A 21,548-nucleotide genomic window follows, 5' to 3' on the forward strand; every position below is an offset into this window, starting at 1 on the left:
TACTGCATTGTTTAAGAGCCTTTTCCTTCACTAAAAATCTAACACTCAAAATAGTTGCTAAATACATTTTAAACACTTTTCCTTTCTTTTTTCCTTTTCTTTTTTTATATCTTTCTTCTCTCTCTATCTCTTTTTGATTATATATGTAAACAAAAAAATTCCTTTTTCGCTTCGAATTTCTTTCTTCCCTACTACCTATCTTAATCACATATTTTCAAGAAAATTACGGAAAAGTTTGACGCTCTAAATAACAAAAAAGAAAAGAAAAGAAAGAAAAAAGAATCCATAACTTCGAATTAATTTTTATCATCAAAATTATAAAATAACCATTGGAAATATTGACAAGAATCTATTGGTATAGACTTGCGACCTCTAATGACCTTGCGAGTTAATAGTATACGAAGGAAAATTCCTAAACATTTATAAAATATATGTATATATAAATCTGAATAAAAATTCAGATTTATTCATTTATTTAGAATTATAATTATAAAATATATTAAGAATTAAAATAAGTGAATTAATTATCAATAAAAATGAAAGGCTTTATTAGTGCACTAAAAAAGTAGAAATTATTTTTTTGAATCAGAATTTTGGAAATGAGTTCAAAATTCGTAAAAGTCTAGGCCGCTGAAAACAATACGGGAAAGACATTAAATCATAATAACATCATAAGAGAAAAAATTCTTAAGAATTCATAAAAGTATAAAAATATAAATGTGTATAAAATTTTATTTAACTTATTTAGACTTAGAATTATAATATATATTTAGGATTAAAACGTGTGAAAGAGTTATCAATCAAAATGAAGTATTTTATTAGTGTACTAAAAAGTAGAAACTATTTTCATTAATCAAAACTTTAGAGATCAATACAAAATTAGTATATTTTCACTAATCAAAACTCTAGAAATCAATACAAATTTAGTAGATTTTCACTAATCAAAATTTTAAAGATCAATACAAAATTAGTGAAAAGTCTAGGGCGCTGAAAACAATACGGGAACAATATTAAGCCACAATAAATATCATAAGAAAGGAAATTCTTAAGAATTCATAAAAGTTAAAAATTATAAATATGAATAAAATATCAATTTATTGATCGAGATTTAAAATTATAGAAAATATTAAGGATTAAAACGTGTGAAAAAAATATCAATAAAAATGATAAATTTTATTCGTGCATTAAAAAGTAGAAAATATTTTCATTAGTCAAAACTCCGGAGATCAATACAAAATTCTTATAAGTCTAGAGCGCTGAAAACAATTCGGGAAGAACATTAAGCCACAATAAATATCATAAGAAAAGGAATTCTTTACATAATTCATAAGAGAATTTATAACAATTAAATATATAAATGTGAATGAAAGCTCAATCTACTTATTTAGAGTAAGAATTATAAAATGTATTAAGTGTAAAAATGTGTCAAATAATTGTCAATAAAAATGAAATGCAGTAAATTAGTGCAATAAAAAGTAGAAATTACTAGCACTAAAAGTAGTAGTAGTAAATTATTGCACTAAAAATAGAAATAAATTAGAGCACTAAAAAGTAGAAAATATTTTTATTAATCAAACATCTGGAGATCAATACAAAATTCTTAAAAGTCTAGTGCACTGAAAACAATATATGAACAACATTAAGCCGCAAAATGAATATCATAAGAAAGAGAATTCTTAAAAACTCATAATATATATATATATATATATATATATATATATATATATATATATATATATATATATATATATATAAACGTGATAAAATTTCAATTTACTTATTTAGAATTATAGAATATATTAAGAATTAAAAAATGCGAAAGAATGAAATATTTTATTCGTGCACTAAAAAGTAGGAAATATTTTTATTATTCGAAACTCTGGAGACGAACAAAAAATTCGTAAAAGTTCTAGAACGCTGTAAACAATTCGTTAAGAACATGACGCCATATGAATATCACATGAAAGAAAATTCTTAATAGTTCATAATTTTTAAAATATATATATATATATATATATATATATATATATATATATATATATATATATATATATATATATATATATATATATATATATATATATATATATATATATATATATATATATATATATATATATATATATATATATATATATATATACTCATGTATAGCTCCATGTGTGTGTGTATGTTAGCGCTCTACAGGCCAAATCGTTCGACCTACAGCTACCAAATTTGGCACATGCATACTTAATAGGTCGGGAATGTGCACCTGGGGTCACTTTTTTTTGAATTTTTAATTAGAATTTTAATTATTAATTAAAAATTAACTTTCCCACCAAAAAATCTTTTCATTTCCGCACCGCCAAATGAGTAAGGCTTCAGTTTTTTTTACACGCTAAAGAGGATAGGCTTAACATATTTTCGACCGATTATTTCAAACGATTCTGTTTATTTTCTTAATGTTTGATGCATTTAAAATTAAACATTGTTAATGAATCGATCTCTCAGATTCATTCTGAAGTACTTTTGAATTAAAATAAAACAGAACAAAGGATATTAAAAATTTCTAATCTGCATAGCGTTACCCCAACTGGCGTAGAAAAATTCACGCATTTGCGTTACCATAACGTGTTGAAAATTCACGCATGCGCATTGTGTTCTGATTGTTGGCAACAGTTATCAGCGGATGCGGACTTGGTTTAAATTATTTTTAGGTTTGTTCTATGCTTTTGTAATTAAATTGTATTTATGTTAGTTACATATTTTTTGTATATGCTAATAGTTTTAAGTACATCGTTTTTTAAGTAGTTTTTTTTATTTATTTTTGACCGATTATTTTAAACGATTCATTTTATTTTCTTAGTGTTTGATGCATTTAAAATAAAACATTGTTAATGAATCGATTTGCCCATGATGAATCTGAGAAAATTTTGTTGTCAAATTCTTGAGATATTACATAAATTAAAAAAGATATTCTTTAGTGCCCACAAAGTGCCCCAAACGCTCAGTGACTCTGTTTTCAGTAATCATATTATAAAAAATGATTTGCTTCAGTAAAAAATATTATTATATTAAATGCAGATTAATCTTTTCCACTTTAATCTAAAGCATAAATTCTACGGCAGCTAACAGAAAATGAGAGAGACACATATTACGTTATGACTGAAGGCCTTAATAATATTATGAGTGAATTATATGACTGTCAAAATTTGAAGTTTTAAAATATTTTGATGAATAAGTTATTAAAGTAGGATTTGCAAAATATATTTAATTAATAAAATTTTAACGAACAGTAAGATTGGCGAACCGGCTGGTCGCCAAAGGCGGCTAGTATATGAATAAAAGTTGAGTTTGCTTAGAGCATTTATATTCACACACAAATACAAATACGCGTACATATCATTTTAACGACCACTTTTTTTTTTTATAAAAAAAGAATAATTTTCTAATATAAAAGGCATTTATCATCTAATGCTGCATGTACGAGACAAAACAATGCAAGATGCTTCTGTTTTCTTTTTCCTTTTTAAAATACAGTTTCAAAATAACGGCGTCATTAGCTTCAAAACCTTCAACAAGCAATTTATCATGATTATTGGAAACAAAACAGAAGTGCTTAGCTCACTTTATCGGTCACGCTGGATATCCAGATATCATTCCGATACATTGTGTTCGGGTCGCCATCATTTGTAGTCACGGAATCGGTAATACATTCATTCAGCAGCAAAGATTTATTTCGTTACAATGTCGATATTACTGATCGTCATAAAATGACGACGGACATCAGAGTCAGGAAGTTCCGTGATGTTAGGATTATGGTAGTCGTGCGGTAAATCAGAAATGATAATAATCTCCATAATGATTAAATTACGGAATTTGAACGATTCGGAAGTTTTTATATGCGTGCCATTCTAAACTTTATTTATTCCTATCCTTAATTATTATTGAGTGAACTGTTGAATGAATTTGTATTTAAGTTTAATTCAATGAATTTGAATACAATTTTAATTCAATTGTATTCTTTTCAATTCAATGACCAGAACGGTTCGTTTAGAAAGATGCTGTCGAAACGGGCTATGTGGAAGAACATATTTTTTTATGATTTTTAACTTTAAATAAAACCTATTTTTTACAAAATAATTTTTTAATAATATTTCTATTTAAAAATGCTTTTATTAAAATGTTACATATGTACAAAATTAAACACTTTTTTGTTTACACGAAATTTAACTAAAATGGTTGAATAGAGGAACCAATCATAAAAAAGACATTTTCGGTAAAAATATTCAATTTCAAATTTTGTTAATTGCTAATAATGGCTTTATATGTAATGTTTTAATTAAAGCATTTTGAAATAGAATTACTATTAAATATTATTCTCTAAAAATAGTTTTTTAAAGCTAAAAATAAAAAATAAGTTTCTGTAACATGGTTTTTGATTACACGATATTTAGCTAAAATGGTTGAAAAGAGAAATCAGCCATAAAAAAGCATTTTCATTTAAATGCATTCAATTTTAAATTTCCCCTTGATTCCATTTTGCTTTAATAAAAATTAATACTTCATAATATTGAAAAAAAAAAAAAAAACTTCTTGTAAAAGTTATCTTATGTTTGCACAGAATGTATTATTAATCCATTGTTATTCTCACCGAGAAAGGGAACCATAAAAATAGGGATGAAAAACTTCCGGTACGAAGATTGATTTTAGTGGGTATAATAACGGTGTGGGGTCAAGTCACCTCTTGTCAATGACGCGACATACCGCCAAAGGAAATTGTTGTATCGTAGCTGGTGAAGGGCCATTAAGATTGAACTATAGTTCCCGCCTATTGCTGTAGAAGGGTTCCGATCATTTAACCTTAGGTGGGTGGAATGACTTAAATTTGTTTATTCATTATTATTAAAAAGTTTTTACATTTCGAATCTTAATTCTAAGGCAGCCAGAAATATTTTGCAACGTCTCAAACCATATTTTAAAGGCGTAAAGACATCAGTACCTCTAATTTTTTTTTATTCGTGAGAAATTCAATCAGAACTCTTGCATCCTTTGAAAAAATATTTTAAGCTTTGAAACTTCAATTTGAGACAAAATTCGATATGTGGGAGAGTGTGCAGAGGGCTTGGATGCAAGGTTATTAAGCTTTTAATTTAACATAGTAGGATTCTAATGTCAGCTTTAGTGAATTCTATATATTAATTAAAATTCATATTAATGTATTTAGTATGTATTCATGATTTTGTGTTAAAAAAAAAGAAATGCAAATTTTTATTCTTAATGAAATAAATTCTTAGTAATATAGAACTGCTTGAATTCGGCTCTTTAAAAAGAGCGAGTACGGATTAAAAGAACAATACACCCTTATATGTGAATATAAGTGACACTGGCGTGATAAACTAATAGAAATTTTTTTTTTAAATTATATTTTGCAATATTAATTACATATAACACGATTTTGTGTATGATGTGCGACAATATATAATATTTTGTAAAAAAAATCATGTTTTACTACTAATATGAGTTTTTAAAATGAATTTCTATTTATCCGGTGCTTTCTGTAATCCAGCTGCCCTCTGATCTTATAGTTGTTGGATTATTAAAAAAACCAGCTGTAATCTTTAGGGTTAGTACATAAGAATTTCTATAGGCGAACTGCAGGGCTTATAATTAATAAATGTCATATATAGTGTAGACAATTGTTTCAAAATGGGATACAAATGTTTGAATAGATGAAAGTTGTTTCTATCCAAATAAATAAAACTAATAAAACCGCCACCTGCTAGCTTATGCTCGCCAACCCCAAATCCCCTCTCAGATCGCTTCGCGATCCAAGCTTGCTCCACTCTCTCGAAATCTACTATACCACTCCAGTCTAGCAACAGATATATTCAGAATCAATTTATTCCAAAATATGATGGAACAATGAAAGAAATAAAAAAATGTAAAGCAAAAAGTACACTCGCAAAAATCACCTGCATCAAAGTTCTTTGTAAACGCAAATAACCTTTCATTTAAATATTCATTCACTAACTATTCATTTAAATACATCCACCAAAGAACAAATTTTTAAAAAATGTGCTTTTCCCACAGTTTTTAGAATTTGGGAACTATACCATAGAAACAGAATAAAAAATTGATATTTACAAAAAGGCAAATTTTAAAATAAATTATGCTTTCCTCACATTTGTTTAAATTTGTAGTTCGGAAACTTAGCTCCGTACACCTAAACGTTTAACGCTATCTCGTTCATTACGACTGGATCTTCTTATGAACGATTCGTGAGCATTTTCATTCGCCCTGACTTCTCTTTTTCGGCGACTTCGTTTTAACAGCGATACGATGCGACTTAAACTCATAGTAAAAAATGTTGTCCGTTTTTTGACCGTTAATTGTTTTGTTTTAAAAATTTTCAAACCGATGCAAGAATAGCGTTGACTTGAAATCTTATCAAACCACGTGTTGATATTCCCGGGCGAGATCGAAGTGTTACCAAACGGTGATTAACAAATTCGGCCTGATTTTGCGTCCACGTAAGCGCAAACCAAAATCCAAATATTTCCTTTTATACGATCACGTGTAAAACCAATTTTAATAAAACTGAGCAAATTAACCAGTGCTCACTTTGCAAGGAAGTATAATAAATTAAGGAAAATTAAATTCACGCACTTTTGTTTATACATAAATCATAGAAATTTCAGGAAGTTTCTAAAATAATAAATGTTTATAACTATTACGGATGAAACAAAGTACAATTTTGGATATTATTGACAATAATTTAAATAAATTAAGAAACAGAATTTTGTAGAAATAAGTTTTCCATCTCATAATTTGAGTGTATACAGATAAAACTGGGTAAGTTTTTCTTTAAACGCTTCATTATATTCTCTTTTAAATAAAAGAAGTGTTAAGGTCTCACATATCAAAATATGACCTCTCATGTCATCCTCTATCCGTTAAAGCAGAAAAATTATTAAAATTATGGAAGAACTAACTTAATTAGAAATTCATAATTATGGAAATTATGGAAGTGAAAATGGAAGATTATGGAAGAAATTATTGAAATTATGGAAGAACAATTAGAAATTCATAATTATTGAAATTATGGAAAGGAAAATGGAAAATTATGGAAGAACAATTAGAAATTCATAACTCTTGACAGATTCAAAATTGTTATTAATTAACCACTTGAAGTCGCAGGAAATTCACAGGTACGTGTGCTGAAACAGTCTACTGTAACCCGCAGCGAGGCCGCATAAAGTATCCGATATCTTATAGAAATCTGCAAAAGATTTATATCTCCTAAATGAATTAATTTTCGACCTGAAACTATGCTCCGGCAAACAATTTCAATCAGTGGGTTGCGAACATCATTTTCACTTCTGTAGCAATCGCCTGCTGACGTGTGTAGCACGTCGTTGGATTCTGTGACAAAAGCATCTCAATGTGCATGGCCCGTCTTTCCGCTGTAAGGGATTAACACTAAACATACTATAACCGATCAAATGGCCGATTATGAACTATTGCATCGAAAATGCGCATATCTTCTTATCGCTTTTGCACATTTGACTTCATGACTTTTTCTAATTATTATATACAGCTAATATTCTGTATTTTTTTAATTTGTATTTTGTTTATTTTGAGTAATACTTATTGTATACCGTTATCTACCACAACCGGTCATTTGACCGGGAGAACTATTTATTGCTTTATAAGGTTATCGGATCAGAAATTATGATGTTATGCGTATTCAATTAGTTACACATTGATTTAGCTGGCAGTCTTATTAGTCTTATCAGAGTAAGACATATCAAATAGGATATTGTAACGAAAATAAAACCATCAAAATTTGTTCTAAATGTGAAAAATATGTTTGCGGAAAATATACAATGGAAACACACTCTATATGCAAAAAATGTGATAAGCAATGAATTAAAAATTCGTATTCTTTGTATTTGTAATACATAGAAATCGAGAATATACAATTTTATTTAATCATAATGAAGTTAATTTGTTTATTTCCTTTCTAACATTCATATTTCATACATTCAGGAAATATAAAATCCTGTCATTTGACCGGCTGTGGTAGAAATAGGTATAGATTAAGTGGTGATATGTTCAGTATTAAAGGAAAATCAGATTTTCAACTTAAAAACCGCACTTTATACACATAAAAAATTTCGACAAAAAATTTATATGAAATGTTAATGACTTCTTGGATGCTAATGCAGGTTAAGTGCTCCTATGTAAATCAAGCATCCGCGTTTGTTTCCTTTTACGTTAAATTTTAAATTCGGATAGTTTTTGATGAAATGTTTTTGCGACTATCGAGATATTTCACTAGAAACTAGGTCAGACTGTCAAAGAAAAAAAGCTGTTAGAGTCAAAAATAAAATGTCATTTGAAGTGCCTTTTTTTTTAACGACTGTTAATGCCTTTTGAAAATTTGAGAGGAAAAAAAAAATAAATGGTCAGTTTCCGTCAAGAACAGAATATATTTAATTCAGTAAATATCATATTCAAGGAATAAAAAAAATAAATTATTGAGTTAAACGAATTTTTTTTCTCTAATTTAAAATTCATTTTTATTTTAAATGCAGAATATTTCAAAACTCGTGAGAGTTGGTCACAAGAAATGCATTGACGAATTGAAATACCCCGAATATTTTTAAAAATGAGATTGAGATTTTTGCTATAAGCTTTCTGTATAAATGTTTTAAAAGCAGACGATAATAATTCAGAATTTTGACTTCGGAAATCTTTTCTGACATTTTGCGTTTTCTATGATCTCAGTTTAAAGTTAATTCCTGTAGTCAATTATTTTCGATCACCTAGGGGGGGGGTCTTCATATTTATATTTTATCAATGTTTTTCGACATCATAAGCCCCAATTCCAAACCACATTATGTTCATACACGATAAAAATTAATCTAAAACCAGCAGGAAAGGTCTCTTCGAAATTTCCTCACATACTCACCAATAAATATTTTATTCACCTACCCCCACATAAAATTGTGGATATTGAATTAAGGCCGCGAATATCTTATATGGCATTGGCAAAAAATAGTTACGAAACATAGATTTTGGCGTGAATTTCTTACATAGCATTGGCGAACAATAGTTACGAAGCATACTTCTTGGCGCAAATTTCTTGCATGCCATTGGCGAACGATAGTTACGAAACATAGATCTTGGCGAGAATTTCTTACATTTCATTGGCGAATAATAGATACGAAATATAGATCTTGGCGTGAATTTAGCATTGCTATTGAATCTCTTGTGTGAATTTTTGTGATTTTATTTGGAAGTGAATTCCTGGTATTTAGTAATAGGTACTCAAAAATCAGATTTGTATTTTAGAAGAGATGTTCCTGGCTGAATATTTGTTGTGGCGCAAATTTCTTGCATGCCATTGGCGAACAATAGATACGAAACATAGATTTTGGAAAGAATTTCTTACATGGCATTGGCGAATAATCGATACGAAATATAGATCTTGGCGTGAATTTAGCATTGCTATTGAATCTCTTGTGTGAACCTTTGTGATTTTATTTGGAAGTGAATCCCTGGTATTTAGTAATAGACACCCAAAAATCAGATTTAGAAGAGCTGTTTCTGACTGAATAAAACTAAAATTTAACACAAGACTACAATTGTAAGTTACAAAATCATATATCAAATTCCTTATATTTAAGTTATTGAGTTATGTTTATATGCCTTCGAAAGTACAGACTGACAGACAAATCTGTATACCAAATTTTATTCATCTAGCTCTCTTTGTTTTGTAGTAATTATATCGTCCAATATATAAGGATAGTATGAAAGTGTAATCGGTTTTCGTTCAAAATTTGATAGAAATCTACAAATTTGTTGAAGATTTCATCAATCTAGTTCAAAGCAGTTTTTTAATTATCTTTTTCACAAACGGACAGATATTATGCCAGAAATGAGTTTTTTGAACCGAGGAGGTTTAAAACGTAAGGATTAGTTAAAATCAGGAATATGAGCTCTTTTTTGACGGTTATAATACTTTCTCGATACTTCGTATATCAGAGAGTATTAAATAATTAATATGCTGTTAAGTTAAACATTTGATGAAATATGAAACTTAATTGACCGTTAATTTTTGATCAAAATTATGTTAAAAATATTCGTAATATGCACTAAGACAATAAAATGCTTAACTTAGTCACTATAAGTATTTCAGATTTTTTTAAAAAAATTCCTTGAGTATGTTAAGGTGAAGCCATATTTTAAAAGCACCGTTTTATAGAGAGTTCCTTATTTTTTCAGATACCTTGACTTCAATGAATAAAATATGCACGAAGACCATGTCTTGATATCAAATGTCATCGAATAATCTGTTTATTGACAGCACGGAGGTGGTTTATGGCAGCGCCATGCTTTTTTATTTTCTCGTATACTTAGTATAGAGAAAGTATAGTAATCGTCAAAAAATTCGAACATGAGATTTTGACGAATCTTCACTTTTTAGACCTACCTCCCTGTGGTCGAAAAACACATTTTTGGAAAATGTCTGTCTGTCTGTGACGAAGTTAACTCAAAAACGATTCCAGCTGGACAGTTGAAATTTGGTATACTGTCTTTACACAAAACTTGCTGATTTTTATCAAATTTTGAGTAAACTTTGTTCGAAGGAAGTCCGTCTGTCCGGCTATTTGAAAATACACGATAACTACAAAATAAAGAGAGCTAGATTCATAAGATTTGGTACACAGATTTAACATTATAGTGTAGAAACTTTGTCAGATTTTGAACTAAATCCAACTTCGAGTTGACTGTCTACCGGTCTGTACTTTCAAAATAAGTGAACACGGTAATTAAAAAATGCAATGATTTAAATATATCAAATTGTGCATGAGAATTTATGACTACATGCAGTTTTATATCAAATTTTTGATCCAATCGGTTGTGAAAAACATATCTAAAACACAAATTTGATTTTTGATTTGATACTATTAACGCATGCCAGGGATTAATCGCCAAATAACTCGCCAAGAATGACGCGATAGATTCAGCAAAGATGCCAAATTCATGCCAGTGATTAATATTTCGTAACTATATCATGCCAGTGCCATGTGGGGCATTCTCTGGCATGACAAATTTATTAAAATATGCGAGAAAGTTTTGGTGAGACCACCCCGCTGGTTACTGTATACAAGGCAGACTCGTCATGCAGCTTAGCTCGAGCCGTTTCTGCTCACAGGGGTGGAACGCGCGCTTTCCACTCATCCTTCTGGAACAAGTAATAAATATAGCAAAACCGAAACAAAACATTTTCTGCCCTCTGTTCCGAATTACTCCGTGATCCGAAACTCTCCTTCCGCCATCTCCTTCCAAGGACATTCCTATTTGTCAGCAATTTTTAGTTTCGCCGTTCCATCCTTTTGTCTGAGGCAGCGCATGTCACGCACCCCGGCAGATCTAGATGACAGTTATGTTTCTCTCTCTCTCTTTTTCTTTTTTTTGTTACGAATTCGGATGGCACACTTTTGATTCACCCACACGCACGGTTTGGGTCGAATCACAACAAATGGCAGAAGATATCAAAATGCGATAAGGAGTGAGTTCCTTTTTTTAGAATTTCTGATACGAAACAAAAGTCGAAAATTATTGTAATTTGTATAGCAGAATTATGCATTATCAGCTGACTAGGCTGTTTTGATGTTATACGGGCGTCGGACTGGATTTCCTAAAATAAAAGAAATCAAGGACAGAGTTGCATTTGTGTTGTCTGGAATATGAATCCCAAATGGATCCAGCCTTGGGAGGGTGCTATAGCATATATGGGTCAAATCAGGCCGGTGAGTGGGATGAAGGTGCGATTATTTTCAATTAAATACGCACTTTTTCTTAACCTTCCCATCAGCCAATTATACTGGTCGAACAACTTTAAACTCAAAGAAATCAGCACTTAGAGCCGATAAAACATACTTTTAAATATATGTTTGAAATTTTGAAATGCCAAGAAAATACTTCAGTGAAATTTTAAGAAATTATACAAGAAAAGAACTGCATTGATACTATGAAGATTCCTAATTCAGAATGGGTTCCTGAGTCGAAAATTAAATTCTCAGACACATTGTGCTATTTTTCTCATGTTTCTGCGATGCATTCTTTTCAAGTTGGACAACAAGCTAATGATTGTAGTAAATTGTGACATAGAGATACTCTTAAATCGTGCTGCAATGAGTTTACCTAATTTTAATCAAAATAGATAATATAATCCTGAATTCTCACCCTCTTTTAAATCAAATACTCAATACTCAATTTCCATTAAAATACTCTATTTCAATTATAGAATAATTAAAAAAACTATTACGCTTCTGACTTTTAGAATTAAAATGAAGTCTAAAAATCAATATACAAAATAAATCTCTATTAATAATAAAGAAAATGTATGTGTGTTTGTGCCTGTTGGCGCTGTAAAGGATAGATCGTTTGATATAAAGCTACAAAATTTCGTACAGATATACTTTGAAAGGGAATATGCACCTCGGATCGGCTTTTATTTTTAAAAATATTTTACGCTTAAATTAGAATTTTAATTAAGCGATGTTATGATGTTTATGAAAAGTTAAGCGATGTTATGATGTTTTTTTTGCAATAACTTCTGAAAATATTTTTTTTTTTTGACTCTATTAAGATAATTCACATGTACAATGAACAGAATAGATATAAGGCTATTAAAATGACACGGTTTTAATATCTAACAATTTGATGGAATCCTGGACATGAAGTTATGTCTAAGCGATTTTATTGAAATTAAATAAAACCAGTATCCCAGAGAATCAGTCGGTCTCCAAAAGCAGCTGGTTAAGAACAAATTACATTTGAGCTGAAGACGAAAAGCGGAATTAAGGCTGATTTTGCAGAATTACATGGCTAATTAAAATAACTGAAATTGATGTTCCAAATGATATTCCAGAATTCGAATTCATGATGCTGAATTTAAGGAATGACAGAACATTTTCCCAAATATCATTTGCATTATTATAACCGTATGCAAACAACGAACAAATAAATAAAAAATATACACGGTAAAAAAAAGAAACATAATAAAATAAAAACACAATAAAATAGGAGACACAATGAAAAAAGTCATAATGATAATTATGAATTGCTTAAGATTTAAAATCTACTTTCATCTATCTGTCAAAAGTTCTAAAACTTTACTTAATCAATATTGGGAAAATATTTAGAAATATCTAAAGACAAAACAGATATTAAATTAATCCAAACAATTAAAGTAGAGCACAAATTTTGATGTTCCTTCGTGTAAATAGCGACAAAAAGACATTTTTAGTATTCTAAGCGATCCATCAGTGACGTTCGAGAACCTTCAAATCGGTGCATCATTGCTACATTTTTATATCCAATTTAATGATTTACTACGCAAAGGCACGAATAATATATAACTTTTTTAATTTTAATTTTTATAGCTTTAATTACGATTGATAAATTGACGGCATCCTGGTATAGGATAGCATGTCTTCCCCGCGACCTGGCCGTCCCGGGTTCGAGTCCTGGTTCGGGCATGGTTGTTCTTCATCTGTGTTCTATCTATGAGGTGTGTGAATGTTTCTCCCTGTAAAAAGGGGTTGTGCAAGCGAATATGACGCATGAGTAGCTAAGACGTACTCTTGGCCCTAGATGGCGATATTGAAAACAAGAGACGCTCTATCGGCTTAAAATCGCTGACTTCATCAGCCGGCTTATATATGACAAGTGCCATAAGAAACAATAACAATGGTTGATTTTATTTGAAAAAATGAACTTTTATTAAATGCTGTAAAAATCAAAGATATTTAACAAAATATTTTTTATAAATTTATATCTAAGCGATGATTATGTTTTTACATTTTAAATATCAAACTTACATATTACCTTATTTTTCGGAAATATGACAATTTCAGTTAGATTGCTAATTTTTGTAAGCTATTTTCTTGAAATTGGTTAGGAATTAAAAGAATATTTTTGCTAATACATAATTATATCAAATGAGACTGTATTTTATCAGAAAATAATAATAAATTTTATATTTCAGTTGTAAATATTCCCATAATGTAACACGTTTAGTATTTTGCAATTGCAGTTTATACCATGCTAGCTTAGTACATACTACTTGAAATGACGTATTTTTACTATTCTAACTTGAAGCGTGATACGAATGGAAAAAGTATTTTGATAGTTTAATATGAAAGTTAAACCAGATTAAACAAATTCCATTTGCCCTTTTTTTAAATGCTGTCCTCAGTAGGAATTCTGAAACATGAATTTTCTTCAGGGAATAAAACTCAACTAGTTAAGCATATTGTGTTTTCTTCTTCGCAGGTTCTTTATTAATAAAATAATAAAAGCTGTCATATCATATTCTCACGGATTATGGTATATTTTACTAGTTTAAAAAGTGAGGGTACAAGAAAAATAAAAACTCATCTCAAAAATAAAAATTACAATAATTCTGTTGAAAATATTTCGAGTTTGGATCGGATCGAAACTCCAGGTCAGGATCGGTTTTAAAATGAATGTCTAGTAGTTTAACTTGAAATGTAATGCACCTTGAAATAAGCAATTAAGGTTGTAGAATTTGTAATGGCAGATAAGATAAAACAAATTTTATCGGCTTTTTTTTAAAAAAAATTCTGTTTTTAACAGAAATTTTGCATTTTATATTATCTATATTAAAATTTTTTTATCTTAAATCGCTGTATCTTAATCTCATACAAAATACCTTAACCTGGTGATTTAAGTTTCACTTAAAGCAGTAGAAATTCTTTAGAGTTCTGTGTCATGCAGACCGAAGAATTTTTATCTACTAATCCAGAAAAAACTTGTAATGAAACGCTCTAGTGAAGAAAAAATATTGAAATATGGCTGTAATTCAAATGTATAAAAACTAAAACATGAATATCAGATTTTATCGCAAAGTTTCTGTAAGAAGTTATGTAAATCGTATAATAATAAAAAAATTTAAGAAAATTCTAAACTAAATAGGAAAAAGAGAGAGAAAAAAAAGAAAAGTTAGCCAAAAAATATTTTAAGTATTTTGAATCATATTATCTAATTTACCAGACAAGATTTTAACATGTAATCAAATTGCGTCTTCATTTTCATAATCTTAAAATCAAGTATTTTATGCTAAAAATATATTATCCACGTATCGCTTTTATTTTTATTTTAATAAAAATTTGGCGAAGATGTAAGATGCATGTAGAAGATTTGGTGATTAAAACGTAAATTACTTTATAAAATGAAGATTGTGTTTAAAATCATCCATTCATGTATTTGAAATAAAATTAAATTTAATTCAAGCTGTGATATACATTTTACTTTTGTCTCGAGAGAATATTATAACAAATTTTCACCTCGATACAGCATTTAAAGCATTTTTTAATGATTATTATTCAAGTTTTAGAGTATATCTTTATAATAAATTGATTCTATAGTAAATTAATAGATACCTAGAGTCATAAAATCAAAACGTTTTGAATTTAAAATTATTGTCGTCAGCTTATAAAAGAACTCATTTTTTTATGAAGAGGATTTATCTTATTGAGAATGGTAGTTTATTTAAAACAAGATAGTAAAGAATAAACTTTGAAATAAAAACAACTGTGATGAGATATCTTTATTTGTGCAGTCGCAAAAATGGTTTTAAAGTAAGAAAAATTCTATGAAAAAGAAATGTCTACCTAATCTGATATTATGAGAAAAGTTATAAAATGTAACCGTACTGTAAGTTACATTAAGAATTATAATGAAAATATTTTTATTCAACAAAACATTGTTTTATAAAGAGCGATGGAATCAAATATGGCGAACATTGATTAATATCATGACGAAAATTGTATTTTAAAAAGTGAAAAAGATTAAATTAAAATAATTTTTTTCTGAAAAACTAATGTAGTTTTAATTAAATATTACCTTATTTAATATTAGTAATCATTTTATATTGATTTCATGATTATTCTTTTTATTTTATGCATTTTTCTTGCATTATTATTGATTGATTCCACCTCTTTTTTCAAAAGCATTTTAAAATGAGAACTAGCATAATTCACTGAACCACGCAAATAGTTATTATAAACTGTTATATAAAGACTTCATGGAAAGATTATTCATTGATTTGGAATCAGTTTTAAAGAAAAAGATTAAGCAAAAATACATGTATCTAAAAAAATAAATAGAATCACTATGGAACAAATTGAGCAAAAATAAGTAAGATGATACATTTTAACACATTATTATCTCACATTTATATATAAAATAAATAAAATATAAAATTAAGAGGTTTTAAGAAAAATAAATTTTTGAAATGTAAATGCTGTTTTTGTTTCTACATTTTTAAAATAAAAAAAAAAAAGAATCTTTCGAATTTTTCCAATGGCAAGGCATAAGAAAAATCAAAACATGCGATCGTTAGAAAAAAATTCAATGATTTATAGACCATTAAATATATCTATTTATACTTAAATAACATTTAAATAAGTTTAGATAATCATTATAAAACATTAATCTAATATCTAGATCATTAAACTAAAAATCTAAACAAAACTTTTTGAAAACTATAATTCCTCTTTTATATAAAACATTCTTGTAAAGACCAGGATTTGTTGTAATTTGAGAAACTGAATAATGTGACATATCAGTAAAGAAAAAAAAAAAACAGACTTTATAAAGAAATGTAAGAGATATTACTTACTTTTTAATTCAAATGACCGATCTCCAAAACCATAGTTGAGAATCTTCTTGCCATTAAAAAGTCCGAAATATATTACTCCTTGAAATCTGCTGGATTCCACATCAGTTAGTTCTGTATTTCTTATACTAATGTTCAGTCCAGTTCTCACTGGCTTGACAATCACCCATTCTTGTGTCAGCATGGCAGTACATATTAAAGCAAATGTAACACAGTTAATTATAAACACCACGCACACAAGACAGCGCTTGGTTGTGTCCATTGGAAAATATGAAGGAAACATGGTTGATTTTTATTTTTAAAATTCGTTTTAGAATTTAGAAAAATTTGACATATCCAGAAACGTTCTTAATTCCAGCTAATTAGTTTCAAGCAGACACAAGTTATAAAATTGTTTAATAAATCAGTTCGGAAATGAAATAAGAAAAGCTAATAAATATAATTCTAATATATTAAAAAAAAATTCTTAAAAATTCTTCAGGTTTTCGTATCTTGTACTAAACGAAAACTTTGTTCTATAAATTGTTCTTTTTGAATTGTTCTAATCATAGTAATTCTGTAACGATATCTTGAACGTTATTGTAGAAAACACGAATTTCAATGAATTGAAATTTAAAAAGATACAACTGAAGAATTCGTACTCACAGTTTTCAGTGATTCTTTATAAATATTATATTCAGCTTCATCGCAGTTCCAGAGAAACAACACTTTGCAATGGAATTTGTTGCAGACGATATTTTGTTAATTTATCCACTTCGTTCGGTGGGAAAGAAATGAAATGAACTCACATGTCGAGCAACAGACACACGTGACGAAAAAAATGACAATAAAAGAAAAAAGAACAGTAACTTTCTAACAAATAAAAAAAAAGAATTCAAAGCTATTGGTCGAAATGAAATTCAGACGAGTGCCATCACATTGTTCTCGACGAGGACAATACTGTGAAATGCGAGCTGCAAAACGAAACTCCAAATTCGTGTCAAGTGAAGTGAGGAGTGGGTGACTTTTTCTCTCTGTTTTTTACCACCTCATTTCGAACTAATACCGGCTCGGCTCGAAGTTCGCTGTGCCTCTGGTTACTTGAGCAGCGCCGACGAGTCGATCAGAAAAAAGCCATGTGAGAACTTCTTACGAACGGTTGATCGAAAAAAAAGTAAACCGGTTTAGTAGAAAAGGAACTCGAAACTGAAGATGCTTATTGGAACAAGGGGTTTTGTTAAAATTGAAAAAGAATCGACAGGAAATTATTACTATAATTATGACAAGTTCCTTTCGCTTTTGTTCGTATCGTGTTCTTGTGTATTAAGCCTATTTGGAATATAATGTGAATTTCTGTTTCACTACATGTAAGTCACAATAGCGTGCAGACATAACCTACTTAGAGAGTGAAATGTTTCTATAAAAAAGTAATCATCGGGTAGTTTTTCCTAGAAGGTGCTTCTCATAATTGGATTTCTATTGTGGAACTGTAAATCCCATCAAAAAGTCATGTCATAGAAAATTACTACCTTTGTAGTTTCCTAGTGCTATAACTGACAGTGGACATCAGTATTGGCTAGCTGTTTTGGAAGACCTTATTAACTTTTTTGTATCCAAATTCTTGTTATTTAACAGTGAAAGTAATTTAAAAAATTTTGCATTCGAATTACCAATTTGTTTAAGTGCTTGAGATGACTTCTGTTATTTATTTATTTTATTCTATTTAGAATACTAACTCGACTATTTCGATTAATTTACATATTCGAAAAAAAAGAAAAAAGAACACAATAATTTTCAAATTAAATCGCTTTTTTTTTAAGAGTACGAATAATGAAAATGAAAATGCTATATGTATCAACAAACCTTTTGCATGCTTTTTAGAATACTACCCGTTTTCTTAAGCTTCAAACTATAGCTTGCAGAGCATCTTAAATTCTTAAAACTAAAATAATACTCCAAGCAATTTAGAATTCCATCGGCTTGTTTATTATTTCAACATAACAGCGTATCTTACAAACATTGCCAGATTCCAGAAGGTTTACAATTGATCATCAGTTATTATACAAAAAATAAACGAAATAATATTAACAAAATAAGTTTATCGAAGAAAAAATCGTTTGCTTTTACTTTTTAATAATATTTTAACAAAATAAAAATAGTAGCAGTTATAAAATGTCTGAAAAGGAATCGTCTGCTAAATGCCTATTAACAGATTTAGATTATGATATTTACCGAACAAAACCATTAAAAAGTTTTTGAAAAGAATGTCGTGATATCTATACAGCGGAATTTGAATAATTCGAGTGTTTTTACTTTGAATTCGTAAATAATAGGAATTTTTCTTTTATATCTGGAATTTTTTGTTTATATAGCGTAAAATATCAAATATAATTATAATTTATTTTAGTTAATTTGGTGTAAAAGCTAAATTTTTTTAAATGTTTTTTTTTCATTTGTTGAATATAATTAAATTTTATATTCTCAAGGTTTGTAAGACACATTTCTTACTCGAAAACTTTATGGTCATTTTACATAGAGTTTGGGTGGGTTTGGTGACCAGTTGGTTCGTGGGGTTAATGGCTGTTAAGAATTTCAATTATAATAATTTGCATAATTATTTTTTTAAGGTTTTCCTCGGTAAAATATTTTTATACTTCAAATTATAGATAGACATATAACTGATGATTGGGCAGATATTTCGGGATGCCAGTGTGAGATATTAGCTCCAACATTGAAAACGATTTGAGTTTTATTTCAACAATGGAACGTATTGCTGTAAAATACACAAATTTTTTTTAATAAATTAAAAATAGGAAACTAACCGGAGTGGTCTACCAAAAACTTTCTTGCATACTCTTTAATAGAGTTGTTTTCCCAGAGAATGCCTTGACTGCTATGGCGTATACTAGTTACCAAACATAATCCTTTAGCCTGAATTTAGTATTTTTATCGAATCCATAATGTAATCCTTGAAAATTTTCTTGTCGAATAATCCCTGGCATGTGGTTAGAAATATCGACACTGGAATTCAGTTTTTAGAGGCGTTCTTCCCAATCGATTGAAACAAAATTTTGACACGAAACTACATTTGTCGTCACAAAATGTCATACCAAATTTTATATATTTAAGCCATACCGGTTTTGACTTTGCGTTTACATATTTCTGAAAATATAGACGGATAGATGTTCTACCCTTTGTCGGATTTGGCTCAAACTTTGATACGTGTCTATGATATAGACGTTAAATACTGTATACCGAATTTCATTTATTGTTAATTTATATTCAAACAGCTGGACGGACAGACTTCGTATGAACGGATTTTGTTGAAATTTTGATAGAAATTTGCAAATTTGGTGCAAAGTCCATATACCTAATTTCATGCTTTCAGCTCAAAGAGTTTTTGAATTATCTTTGTCACAGACAGACGGACATTTTCGAAAAACGTGCGTTTCGACCTCAAAGAGTATGTAGCGGATTGTTTCGCTCCAGGATAGAACCTGGGACCTTGTGGTTCGCAGCCCAGCAACATGACCACGATACAAAAGCAATTGCTCGTATAGTGTAGTTGTTAACTGGCTTATAAGCTTTCACCACAACTTCACACACTTATAAGTTCTAACACATTTGAGATTCGTCGAAATCTCGAGTTCGAATTTTTTGTCGATTACTATACTTTCTCTATATTAAATATACGAGAAAGAAAAAAATCACGTCAACTTAACTCTAAGATAGAAAAGAAAATTTTTTGGAATTTTATGGTGACATAAACATTCTATTTAGTGCTTTCGAGAGTTTTCCCGAAAAATGTCATCCTTGGCGAGTTGTTTGGCGATTAATCCTTGACAGCTGGTCATAGCATCCGAAAATCAAATTTGCGTTTTAGACCCATTTTTCTCAACCGATTGATACAAAAATTGGATACAAACTCACTTGTAGTCACAAAATTCCATACCAAATTTGATCTATTTAAATCATTGCGTTTTTGAACTATCGCTCTTACAAGTGTCTGAATGTACAGACCACCGACAGTCAATCCTTATTTCTATTTGGCTCAAACTTTGACTGATGTCTATACTATAGACGTTAAATACGTGTACGGAATTTTATCTGTCTAGCTCACTTAGTTTTGTAATTATCGTGTTAAATCCTAGAATAGCTGGACAGAGGGGCTTCCTCTGAGCAGAATTTATTAATTTTTATTTTTTTACAAAATTTGATAGATTTTATATTTATAGTTTGATGGGTTTTTTTCTTCTTCAAAATTTGATAGATTTTATATTTATAGTTTGATGGTTTTCTTTTTCAAAATTTGATAGATTTTATATTTATAGTTTGATGGGTTTTTTGTACAAAATTTGATAGATTTTATATTTATAGTTTAATGGGTTTTTTTTTTTACAAAATTTGATAGATTTTATATTTATAGCTTGATGTGTTTTTTTTAACAAAATTTAATAGTTTTTATATTTATAGTTAGAGGTTTTTCCTTACTAAATTTGACAGATTTTATATATATAGTTTGATTTTTTTTTTTACAAAATTTGATAGTTTTTATATTTATAGTTTGAAGTTTTTCTTTACAAAATTTGACAGGACAGATTTTATATATATAGTTTGATTTTTTTTTTTTTTTTTTTTTTTTACAAAATTTGATAGTTTTTATATTTATAGTTTGAGGTTTTTCTTTACAAAATTTGACAGGACAAATTTTATATATATAGTTTGATGTTTTTTTTTTTTTTTTTTTTTTTTTTTTTTTTTAACAAAATTTGATAGTTTTTATATTTATAGTTTGAGGTTTTTCTTTACAAAATTTGACAGGACAGATTTTATATATATAGTTTGATGTTTTTTTTTGTTTTTT

The 21,548-nt window shown here is 28.7% G+C and overlaps 1 protein-coding gene across 3 annotated transcripts in view; it reads right to left on the minus strand.

Moving 5' to 3' along the window:
• The window catches only part of LOC129975050 (uncharacterized), a 128,886-nt gene that overhangs the window by 56,830 nt on the left and 50,508 nt on the right, over window positions 1-21,548 (minus strand). The window contains exon 1 of one of the 3 annotated variants that reach the window (XM_056087924.1): window positions 16,709-17,994. The exons of 1 other annotated variant lie outside the window; for it this stretch is intronic. In XM_056087924.1, the coding sequence (XP_055943899.1) occupies window positions 16,709-16,988 (280 nt within the window). In that variant the 5' untranslated portion in view covers window positions 16,989-17,994. Of the gene's footprint in view, window positions 1-16,708; window positions 17,995-21,548 lie in introns of those variants that run through there. One more of the 3 variants, XM_056087923.1, reaches the window with a different exon arrangement.

This window comes from Argiope bruennichi, chromosome 7, assembly GCF_947563725.1.
Source record: "Argiope bruennichi chromosome 7, qqArgBrue1.1, whole genome shotgun sequence".
In the NCBI taxonomy this organism is placed as follows: domain Eukaryota; kingdom Metazoa; phylum Arthropoda; class Arachnida; order Araneae; family Araneidae; genus Argiope; species Argiope bruennichi.